At 41.9% G+C, this 12,454-nt stretch overlaps 1 protein-coding gene across 2 annotated transcripts in view; it reads right to left on the reverse strand.

Moving 5' to 3' along the window:
- Positions 1–1,118: 1,118 nt before the first annotated feature.
- Positions 1,119–12,454, reverse strand: part of NKAIN3 (sodium/potassium transporting ATPase interacting 3) — a 600,276-nt gene continuing 588,940 nt past the window's right edge. The window contains exon 7 of one of the 2 annotated variants that reach the window (XM_044780225.2): positions 1,119–3,378. In XM_044780225.2, coding sequence (XP_044636160.1) covers positions 3,369–3,378 — 10 coding nt within the window. In that variant the 3' untranslated portion in view covers positions 1,119–3,368. The remainder of the gene's footprint in view (positions 3,379–12,454) is intronic. The other variant, XM_070481183.1, reaches the window with a different exon arrangement.

Genomic DNA, 12,454 nt, shown 5'->3' on the forward strand with positions numbered 1-12,454 from the left:
GGACAGCATCCCAGCTGCCTGGGGCTCCGCACAATGTCAGCAGAAGACACTTGGAAAGGATCAGTCACTGGCACAAGGGCCTGGGGCAGCACTGGCCAAGGTTTATAAGCCACAATGCCAAGGTTCAAACAGGAAAACAACGTAGGTTGTAACTTTCCCCTTCTACATTCCAACCAGCACTAGGGGCTAATGGGCGGTGGATGTCCTATCTTCAGCTTTACCAGGACTGCTTCCAAGGAGATCTTGGAATGGGGAGCTGCACCATCTCTTAGGATAGTGAGAGTCTGCCAACTGAGCACAGGCTCAGATGCATCTGATTTCCTTGACTCCAACCAGACACACACTTGCTTATGGGGACGCCAAGATTTGGAAAGCTTATAAATAGAAGAAACACATCTTTGTTGAAACCCTACTGTATGGTGCGCACTGCAGAGAGGATTCCCTAAAACGGAGGCAAAAGCTGCGAGAACTGGAAACACTCACTCCTGAGGAGCAGCACTGTGGCAGCACAGCCTCGGAATCACCCGGATGAAAAGGGTCACTGCTGAGAGCTACTGCACGAGTCTACACTTCTTTTCATCTCTTTGTCCTAAGGAAGCAGAACCTCCAAAGAGTAGCCAGGAAGAGGAGAGGAAGGGAGAAGAAAAGTGGGAAGGAGAGGTTGTGGGAGGTCTATGTAACTTGGGTCTGACGACTGGCAAATCTTCTGGAACTTTAGAATTATCATTACAGATTGCTGGGATTGGGGATTGAAATAGTTATAACAATTATTTAAAGGAAGAAAGATTAAAAACTAACACACATACCATATTAAGTAGTTGCCTATACTGAATATCCATAGAAAAATCACTAATATAAGAATTTCTTCCTCAAATCCATAGTCTGCAGTTAGACAATATCTAGACTCTGCAGGGCATCTTAGAGGTATGTAAAAAATTCACATGAAAATAAAACAGCAACAAAATGCTGCATGGTACAATTTTTTGAAATATTAACTGTGTTTTGTCTGTGCGTGTGTAGGGGATAATGGCAATTTAAAATATTTAAATATTAATTTTATCCTTCTGTGTTACTGATTTCTACATTTTTTTTTTAAAGATTTTATTTTTTTCCTTTTTCTCCCCAAAGCCCCCCCGGTACACAGTTGTATATTCTTCGTTGTGGGTCCTTCCAGATGTGGCATGTGGGACGCCGCCTCAGCGTGGTCTGACGAGCAGTGCCATGTCCGCGCCCAGGATTCGAACCAACGAAACACTGGGTTGCCTGGAGCAGAGCGCGTGAAGTTAACCACTCGGCCACGGGGCCAGCCCCTGATTTCTACATTTTTGATGTTCTGTTAGCTTTCTCCATAACAATAAAATGTACTTGTCTTGAAATTTGAATATAAAAGTTATTTTTTAATTAAGAAGTGTGATTTTTAGTCTGCATTATTTCTAACCACTTAAACATGGGCAATTTTTTCAAGCCACTTTTTAGAAAACTTCAAGAGTTTGGTGTTTCCATGGGCTTTTCACAGCGCTGGGGTGTGTGGCAAGAGCTCCAGATAAGACCCAACTTATTGTTTCAACATTGCAATAATGACTGCCCCTTCAATTGTGGAGCGCTTCGCAGCTTACAGAGTATTTTTTACATTTTCATCTAATCCTCATTTCACCCTTGGGAGGTAGGGATTATAGTTCCACTTTACAGATGAGAAAAACTTCAGAGCTCAGATGTCCAACACTGTCCAAGGTCACAGTGGTGGACCTGGGACCCAAACCCACCTTTTGCCCTCCAAGTTCTCCCTCCTTCGGCCACAGCTCTCGCCCTGCTGCATACATGCGGGATCTGGGCATGTCCGCCAAATTCCCTGGGCTTCAGCTCCCTCAGCTGTGCAATGGCAACTGGGATTTGACCATCTCCAAGTTCCCTGCTAGTTTCTCTTCATTTTGAATTTATTCAGTAGAATAAAAAGCGATGGGTGTCAGCTGAGTGAAGGGGCAAATAGGCTTCCAGAAAGGCCACAGTGGTTGTCATGAAGTGGGAGGAACCAGCCAGCCTTGTTGCCTAAGTTCTGACTCTTAACAGACTCTCATGAAACATACGAACTCCAAACAAGAAGAAGAACATGCCTCTACATGCACACAAAAATGTACATACAATTTTAGATGGTTCATAGGCTGACTTCTTAGGGATGTATGAGCCAAGTTAACAACTTCTGGATTAAAGAGTATGCATGTACACAATTTTGTGGCCTGCAGGAGGCCTCACCTTGGTTGTTGCACAAAGTGAGCAAAACTTATTTTGATATGGGAAATAGTCATTGAAAGACGTGAATGGAAAAAACTGTGATGTGTTTGCAACAGTCCCTTTTTCTGTAGAAAATTATGTTTCCCATATTATTTTCTTGGTTATTGGGATGGGGTTTGGAGAAAGAAAAGTTGATGTGGAACAAATGTAAATGTCTTTTTCAGAAGTAATTATGGAGAATTCTACACCATGTTAATGCTCCTTTTGAATATCCTAAGAGCAGCATCTCTGATTGCAGATTCATGAGTGTGATTTCTGTCCCACAACCCTCAAGCTGTATGTTTAGGTCTGACACCAATGACAGGACTAAGATAAAGCGTAGAAAATAGGAACCTCAGAAATACCCAAATTCCCTTCAAAGGGGAAAGGTGTTCTACTGATCATTTCACTCTTCCGTTTGCCCATGGCATATGTTTTTCAGAACACAGGAAGAAGAAGATATAACGCATGATTCCGAAAATTTAGATTGCCATAATATTATTCTGGGTTTTGGTAAGTCGAGAACAAGGGAGGATGCCATGTTCTGACTTGTGGTGTTGAAAGAATGATCCATACTCAGTCTGAGAGCCAGAGCCACTATTTGCACCCCTTTATCAGCTGTCACAGCATCTGACTTCATGTCTTGTAACTCCATGTAACGTCTACTACTGCAGACTCCATCAGGCCCAAGATAATTGCAGCGGTCAGCAAAACTCGCTTGAAACCTCAACTATACACACCAGTATTTCTCTTAGCATTGACTGTAGCAGGTTTTCACAGAATTTTTTCATTTTGCATGCCTCACATTAAATATTGTTAAAAAATTAAAAACGATTTTTTTTTTTTTACAATTTACAAGTATTCATATAAGAAGAAAATGACTAAAAAAATACCCACCCAGGCACCTACAGCTCATCTAGAGAACAATGCTAATGATACACAGGCTGTGGCCGAGGAACCCCGTGATTCGTGGGAAAGCCGGCAGGCGCAGTCCCTCCTTCGGGAGAAAGTGAGACGTGTGGATGCAGACAGGTACTGTCAGTGGTGCTTTGCTTCCTAGGTCAAGTTCAGCAGCCGCATTGCAGAGTCAATGCCCTTACTTATTTCGACCTAAAACAGAAAATATAAATTGTTTAAAGAACTTCAAAATTGAAAACCAAATTTCCTTTCTAATCATCGAAGTTTTTCAAAATGCAAAATAGCTTTTGGGTGTGCCTTGTACTGTCTGTGTACATGATTGTAGCAATAAGAAAGCCAACAATTTGGGCTTCCTGACTTTCAGATTAGGGCATGCCAATCAGGTATAAACATCAGAGGATAGGACCAGTTTCCTGGGAGAGAAGTGCCAACCACATAGCAATTGATGAAAGATTTAGAGGTATTGCCTTTGGTTGTCTTGGGGTAAAGATGACAGGGTAATATTGTGCCTGCAAATTACTAGATACATCCCTAGCCCAATTTTCCTATAGCATTCTGTTGGTTGACTGCTCAAGAATCATCCTGGTCTGGCTTTCATACCACCTAACCATCAAATAATGTCCCTTACACAAATCCCAACCTGTGAGGGTTAATTTCATGTGTCAACTTGGCTAGACCATAGTTCCCAGGTATTTGGTCAACTGCCAGTATAAATGTTTCTGTGAAGGTATTTTTTATGTGAGACTAAAATTTAAATCAATAGACCTTGAGTAAAGCAATTTCTCTCCATAATGTGGGTGGGTCATATTCAATCAGTCTAAGGCCTTAAGAGCAAAGACCGAGGTCTCCTGAGAGGAAGAAGGAATTCTGCCTCCAGGATGGTTTCGAACTCAAGAGTGCAACAACAACTCTTCCCTGAGTCTTCAGCCTGCCAGCTTTCCCCGCAGATTTCAGACTTGCCAGCCCCAATAATCACAGGAGCCAATATCTTCAAATCTCTCGTATATATATATGTGTGTGTGTGTTTGTGTGTGTCTGTGTCTGTGTAGATATATGAATAGATGTGTGTGTGTATATATATATATATGTATATACACACACACATCTATTGGTTCTGTTTTCCTGGAATATACACTCCCATCTCCAATCACTCCTGTCTCTACACATTTGACAAAGACCCTATATATTCCTGATCCTATACTAGGCAGTAAACCTTTGGAAGGTGAGGGTTCTGGCTTCTGCATCTTCCTTTGCACAATATCAATCTCAACACAGTGTCTGCTACGTAGTTGTCACTTAATAAATATTTGTCGAATACTTTTGCTCTCACAGTTTCTCTCATTTGAAAAGTCTCAGCTGATCCAAATCTTACTCATGTTTGAGGTTCAGTTGAAATTTCTTCTCGTCCATGAAGCCTTCTAATTCTACCTTAGTTATATTTCTTTCTCATCCTGCTAATAGCAACTCATATACTATCAGCTGAACCCCATGTGGGGCTAATGGCACTCAGCCTCACAATAAGCTGTGCTCTGATTGTTTCCTCAAGTATGTAAGTTTTCTCCCTTCAACTAAATTATAAGCAACATACCAGTAGAGACTGTGTTTTACACTTATTTTATATCTCCATCCAGCAACCCTCTCCCATTAACTCAGTTCAGTAATTCTATGGCTTGGAATGGACTTTTTAGTCATAATTTGAAATAGCTGGAAAATCCTCCAGCTTTCCAGTTTCACCTTCTGGTACCCACCCTTCTCCTGTAAATTCTGTTCCCTCCTGCGCGCCTCAGGAGCTGGAGTCCTCCAGTTCACTCCCTATCTTCCGATCACATTTCCTCCACTCTTCCATTTCTACACATTCTGGAAGACATAGCCCAAATGTGTGCCCCTTTTACCTCACTCTTGTTTAACAAGGATTTAAACGGAAAATAAAGGGATGAGATTATAATGGTGGAATTTTCATAGTTTGATACACCCTTTTAGTTAGAAGGGAGATAGAAGGTTCTGAAGTTCATTCATCCATCTAATAGGTGACTCTCTTCTAGAATGGGGATACAGTAGGAGAGAAGGGTGTTTTCTTTCTTTGTTAGTGATAGTATTGGCCGGGGTTTGGGGGAACTTTTAGGTATTCACTACATTTATCTTTAATGTCAGCTCTGCTTATAGCTACTATTTTCTGCTTTGGGGCTTTAGCAACAAGGATTGGTAAAGCAGTGAAGGAGGCTAAGCCTGTTCCTATGACGCCAGTAGGAATTCTGGAGAGCTACTTCAGGCATTGGGAAATATGTCTGCACAGAGTTTTCCAAGAAGACAGTGAAGCCACTGCGAGAGGAGGCATTGAAAGGACAGCCTATTGGCATCCCTGCCTTAGGTTTTATTGACAGATTGGTTTTTAAAAATCAAATATGCACAGAAGTAGAGAAAATGGTATTATGAATTCCTACATACTCACAATCCAGCTTCAACTAAAGTAAAAATTATGTTATCAAGTTTCATTTACCCACCACAACTTTTTTTGGCTAGAGTATTTAAAAGCAAATCCTAGGCACCATGTCATGTCATTTATCAACACATCTCTATGATTCTCTAACTCAGTGATTCTTAACCCCGGGACATTTATCGATTGGTTGTTACAATTTGACGGGGGTGGTGTGTGTGCTACTGGCTTCTAGTAGCTGGAGGCCAAGGTCACTGCTAAATATCCCAAAATGTACAGGATAGCCCCGACTACAAAGAATTATCTAGTCCAGTGTTAACAGTGCTGAGGTTGAGAAACTCTGCTTAACTGATATGCATTTTTCTTTTTTTACCTATTCATTAGCATACCTATTAAAATAGGAAACAATTTCTTAATATCATTTACTATCCAGTCCATATTCACACTTCCCCAGTTACCTAAAACATCTCATTACAGTCGGCTTGTCAACAAGAACCCAAACAAGGTCCACGCATCATATTTGACTAGCATGTCTCTTAAATCTCTTTTAATTAGTTACAGTCCCCTCCCCTCCTTTTTCTCATTTTCCCTACACTATATCCCACATTCTGGGATTTAGCTGATTGCTGCCTTGTGGTGAGATTAAACTTATTCTATTATTCATGTATTTTCTACACTTGCAGTTCAAGATCAGGCTTGACTTTGTGGCAAGATACGTCATAGGCGGTGCTGTGTCTTCTTATTGCTTCCCGTCTGGAGACGCGTAACGTCTAGCTGTCACTCTTAATGATGTTATGCTGGATCCATGAGTCTGGGTAGGAGAGTTTGAGTGTTGAGATCCTTAAGATCATTTCTTTTTCCTTCTTTTTTTCTTTTTTTGGCAGATATTGTAGATATGTTAGCAGTTATCTGAGGGTACGCACCCTCAAGGCAGAATGAAATCAGATGATAAGATGGTGATGTTATTTCAAAGTGTGTCTCCTGATAGGCTTATCATTGTCTCTTTTTCTATTGCTTTTAAGTCTCTCTGTATCACTTCTGTGTATGTGTGTGTTTGTACTTTTCTCTGTGTTTGGCATATTCTTTCTTGTGTCTTGTTTTTCCCCAGAATCTGTCACACTATGGGGATTATAAATATTTTTTTATGTAAATACAAAATGAAAAAATATATGTTTAACATAAAATTTGGTTTATGTTCATTGCCTTTATTTTAAAATCAGAGGATACTTTCTCTTGAAAACAGGGCAAAATGAAGTTTTTTTACTTAACATTGATCAATTTTGGGCAGGTTAATTTTGCTGCATATCTCCACACCACTACATAAATCTATTTTCTTGCCATTGACTTCTATGACAAGTACTGAGAAGAATCCTGAGAGTTCTGGGAAGGACAGGAATTGACAGCGCCCCTGGAGAGTGCCATTCAGATACAGGCTTTCTCATTTTGGAAAAAGCTTCATGTGCTTCATGAGGAAACAGGAGAACCAGGATCCACAAAGTTCTGGGGGCAGTGTGTGAGGTCACATGTCAAATGAGAAGGTCTCCATGTCCCCAGTGAGGCACTGGGCAGATGATTGACCAAAGGTCACAGCAGACCCCCTTGTGTGTGGCTGGCTGCATTGTTGGTGGCATCATTCTTTCCTAGCAAGGACAGTAGTGCATGAACTGACAAGTATAGTGACGAGTCTGAACTGCGTGAGCCATTTAAACACAGCCATTTCATTGCTACTTAGTCAAAAGGCTGTATATTAGGATGTGTTTTTGCATAATCCCTAAAATGGTATAACCACTTCCTATGATGGATCAAAAAATTATTAGTGCCAGTGACAAAGGGAAAGTGTGCCAAAGCTAGGAAGAACAATGAGCTCTAAGTGCTGCCACCTTTGTGCTAAGTAAGGCAGGTATGCAGGGAAGGCCATCTTTCCTTTGGAACAACTAAGAGGGTGTTGAGAGCATCACGGTTGTGGCACTCTGGACTCTTGAGATAGCCCGGGAGGGTTAACGCCTCTGTAAGTGCCCACCATTTCCAGGGACTGATGGAAGCCCTCAGGCAACAGAACTCCACGCTTAGTAGTGGGGAAAGTCAGCCAGCTATCTCTGTGAGCAGATCACAGACACTTTACTCTGCATGCCACAGGTGACAGACAGCAGAGAGAGACAAATATGAAAGTGTGAAAGGCAATCAAGGACAAATGAAAACAGGATAAAGACAGAGAGCTCCATTTTTTCACCAAGCACTTAAAGACTAATAAAATGATAGGAATGATGGGATAAATGGAGGTTGTAGACTCCAGGTCCCTCCAGCTGCAGTTTACTAATACATCACCAGTGGTTATTAAATCAGGATTTGAAAGCACATCATTCTCACTTCCCCACCTCTGACACACATATACACCCACCTGATTTGTCCTAGCTGATTTTTAATCTAGATACTGTACATGCAAAATGGCCTGGCATTAACTTATAGGGATACTGATACAAAACAGCAGTTCTTAGGAAAGAACAGATGGACGCGACCACCTCTGAAGCTATCCAGCAGATCATCTGATCATCAGAGGTAGATTTCCTGTGAGTCTGGCCTGTTAGAGGCAGAGGACGGGCAGTAGAGGCATGGTGGGAGCTGACAGCCCTGCCAGCCCTAGACGGGAGTTAGCCTCATCTGTCTTCTGGTACTTAGTTGCAATAGCAGACACTCAATCAGCAGTGGCCATATAGCACGTAACAACTTTTGTGAAGAAAAATTAGCCTCCAGCAAAGGCAATCAGACAAGTCAAGATGCAGGGAAAAGTCAAGTTCTCATTGGGAAATCTTGGAAAAAGTAGCTAAAAGTGACGGGAGAAGGCTTTTTCATCAAGTCGTTCTTAACTGCAGTCATGTGGCGTCTTCCTCATGGAAATTTTTAATATCCATCAAGATCTCCGTGCTTCTATTGTGGAACTCAGCTCTGAAATTCCACTGCTGTCTTTCTTTGAGAAACTGCCTTGGTCTAATTATTTTTATGCAAAGAAGTACTGCCACATAGAGCTTAATTTTCCCACTACCCAGTTGCTGACCATTTTGATGATTTTGACAAACTTTAAAGTAATTTAGTTGCTCCCTATGATGTTGCCTGATATTCTGCATCTCTTTCATGGCTTCATGCCAAGCTACTTTTCTTCCTGAGAGGTAAACCTGATTTAGCTAGACTTCTCCCCTTGGGGTTACTGCTGCCTCCAAGACAAGCCGCTGTGTAGGTCTCTTCTTCAAAGCCACCGCCGACCACGTGGTTCTGTGCTCTAAAGACAAGGGCAACCCTCGCTCTTCTCCTTGTGAAAGGTGGCATCAATGTGTAGTAGTAGTGATGGAGGAGATCCTCACGGAGGCCTAGGTTGTACTTATGTTGAGAGTTACGACCCCCTCATTGGTGGCCGTGGCAAGACAATGGACCCCAGCCCAGGCTACCCCTGACCTGTGTGTCACATATCCCCAAACCAGATCCAGACGACAACCACTGAAAGCATCTCTATAGCTTTAAGCATAAAGAGTGACATCTTTTAAGTGGTGGAGCAATGGCTGCTGAGGATCTTGGAGCATCCCCCCCAGGAGCCACCAAGATCCCTGCTCTGCTTAAACATCTGCTTCCTCATAGGTTTGCTCATCTTATGTGAGAACTACAGCAAACGCCAGATTGGATAGTCACAAATTTCAACTTTATCTTCTGCAGAATGGCCAAGCAAATTAGATTCCATGCAAGGAACACCGGCTTTCTTCTGCTGCTTTTGATAAACTCCTCATTGTTTTCCCAAAGTCAGCTCAGCCCTTACTTCTCAGTGGAGTGTTCTTTCCCCAAGTGAGAAGGAATTGCTCCCCCTTCTGCAAAAAACTGACTTGTATCTACTTATTTCTATGTAGGTCTCCTCTCCTAGGTCATTAGCCACTGGAGGTCAAAGCTCAAGTATTACTCATCTTTGTATCTCCAGCACCCAGCACAGGGCCTAGCACACACATTGTAAGTAATCAACAAACAGTTATAAATGGAACTAAACCAATGTATTTAATCGGTGGGCCTTGGTAGTTTGATATTATTACTTCAAAGAGAGACAGAGCAGGAAAGATCAAATCTAATTGTCAATTGCCTCACCCCCATCACATCACTCCCAATACACATATTCACACACAATTTGCCTGTGACCCTTGGAAAGGTACACTTTACGATTATGAGCAAGGACGCAAACACAAGAATGAAGGTTTCCTGTACGGTCTGCAGAGTTGCCTGTGAATAGACTGTCTGTAACTACTCATCTAGAGTTGACACGTATGCCTGGGAATGTGCTAAAGATTCTCCTGATCCCCTTAATAAAGTGGCTTCCTCATAAAACCTGGCTTTGTACTCCATGGAGATTAGAGACTTAACGAGAGTTAAAAGCCAGCATTCGCTCCCCTCTCTAACAATTTCGTACAGAAGATTGGCTTTTCCTGCACCCTGTTGCTGGGTGGTGATAGGGCCTCACAGGGCTGGGTACAATGGAGCCCAACATAAAGGCCTGATTAAAAGAAATCGAGCAGGCTGACTGGTGTTGACCGGATGGATAAACGCTGCTGCAATATTCGCATACCTGTGGGGAGCACGCATACTGACCTTTTACATGGTTTCATGCACAATGATTTTAAACCAGGTTTAGTTTGATCTTTCAGATTTCTGCTCCCTTCATGGTTGAAAGGCTTTCTATATTCATCTGACATCATAATATACATAATCCGTCAAAGCGGGAACTTGTTTTCCTGCTTTCTGCAGCCTGTAGTTTATGCTACATTCAGCTAAAAAGGTCTGAGAGCTCAGCAGTGCACTGAGCAATTGAGAAAACCCTTTGAGGAGGTAGTGGAGTTGAGCAAAGCCTGTTAGGTAATCTTGCGAGGACTTTTTGTGTGTTCCCGATTCACAGAGATGGAAGTCATTTGCCTCTGGGCCATGCCACAGAACACCCTTTTGAAGTACACGGATACCTGTGTATCATTCAAGAAAGGAGATTCCATTATCAAAATTAATCAATTGAGAGTTTTTTGTGGGGTTTTTTTGGTGAGGAAGACTGGCCCTGAGCTAACATCTATTGCCTATCTTCCTCTTTTCTGCTTGAGGGAGATGCTGCTGAGGTAACACCTGTGCCAACCTTCCTCTGTTTCATATGTGGGATGCTGCCACAGCATGGCTTTATGAGAAGTGTGTAGCTCTGCACCCAGGATCCAAGCCCAAGAACCCCAGGGCGCCAAAGCGGAGCACAAGAACTTAACCACTACACCACTGGGCCGGCCCCTCAATTGCAGTTTTTAATCACCTCTAATAGATCTTTCTTACTTCTGACTAACATTTTTCATATTGCAATTTCTCTGCTGAGTTATTTTTTCACAGTGGAGGTGAAAGAAATCATTCATCATCCTCTTATCACAGAACATATATAAGACTCTCCAAGTCACCATTAGGCATTGTTTGAGTTGTTTTCTCACTTCCAGTGCACTGATCACCTTTATTATTGTCACAATCCCTGCCAAATTCCCCAAATCCACAAGTATCAACTTTTAGAGCACATCATTTACAAGCTCTCACTGGCGTGAGTAAGGAGACGGTGACCGCTTGGTCCCTGAGTGCTATATGGGGTGAATGTTTTTCCAAATTGGATTTGCTTTAAGAAACCAACACATATTTAAACATCTATCATGTGACAGACACAGTGCTGATTTGTGTAGCCTGTGAGCTATGTTTCCTTTAGAGTATTCTTCCAGAATAAAATTAATTCAGCCTGGGGAGGTGGTGGAGCCAGTGCTGGGTGGGGGCTGTAGATTTGGGCAGGAGCCACTGTGGCAAAGAGGCAGCAGAGGAAGCCTTTCACATGTATTTTTTATACCAGTGACTGTTTTACATCATTTCCACCAGCACTACGGAATTACAGAGCATTGGGCTGAAAGAGTCGGAAGGTCATCTGAGCAAGTCCACAACATCACGGGGGCCGTTTATCATCCAGGAAAGACCCCAGCTCCACCACTTACTCCTGGAGGGACTTTGGGACAGTTGCCTAATCTCCATGAACTTCAGTTTCCTTATTCATAAAGTGGACTATTGATTAGTACGTTACAGTATTTTCATGAAGAGTAAGCGAGATAATATATGCAAGGTGCTTAGCACATGATAGTTATGATTTTACACAGTTGTCTATTTGCTACTTACAGTTTTCTAGGAAAAGAGTCACTACATTTATTTTCTAGTATTTTATCAATCAGGTAACCATAATTCCTTCCATACACTCAATTGAAATCTGTCCAGTTTGAGGTGTTTTTTATTGTAGCTGTTGACTTCCTTCTGTGTCCTCTTGGGACAGTTAGTCACATATCTGAGTACCTGGCACAAGCATAGGCAACTTTACATATATATATATATATATATATATATATATATATATGGTATATACAAAGCCTATTCCATCGAACCCATCCTCCCTCTTTCACCTATGGGTGAGAGAACCAAGTCTCAGAGATGTCAAGGAAGACCTCTGAGACCATGCAGGTAGAGCCTGGATTCTAATCTTTCTCCCCTTTTCCCTCTGCTATGCTGGCTCCAAGACACATATTTAGCCTCTCTTCTGTAGACTAAATCATCTTTTTAAATTTTTCTTTCCAATTTGGCAGTCAACTATTGATCAGAAAAACAAAATAAGGATATTATTTTAGAAACATAAAGCATGTGACCTACTTCAAATCCTTTCTGGAATGAGTAATATTAATGATGATGTTGGGTTACATGTGAAAGGTGTGGTTTAAATATGAGTGGAAAATTAAACCAATGATTAGTAGTAGTCGGTCCAAA

The sequence above is a fragment of the Equus asinus genome, chromosome 12, assembly GCF_041296235.1.
Source record: "Equus asinus isolate D_3611 breed Donkey chromosome 12, EquAss-T2T_v2, whole genome shotgun sequence".
Lineage (NCBI taxonomy): Eukaryota > Metazoa > Chordata > Mammalia > Perissodactyla > Equidae > Equus > Equus asinus.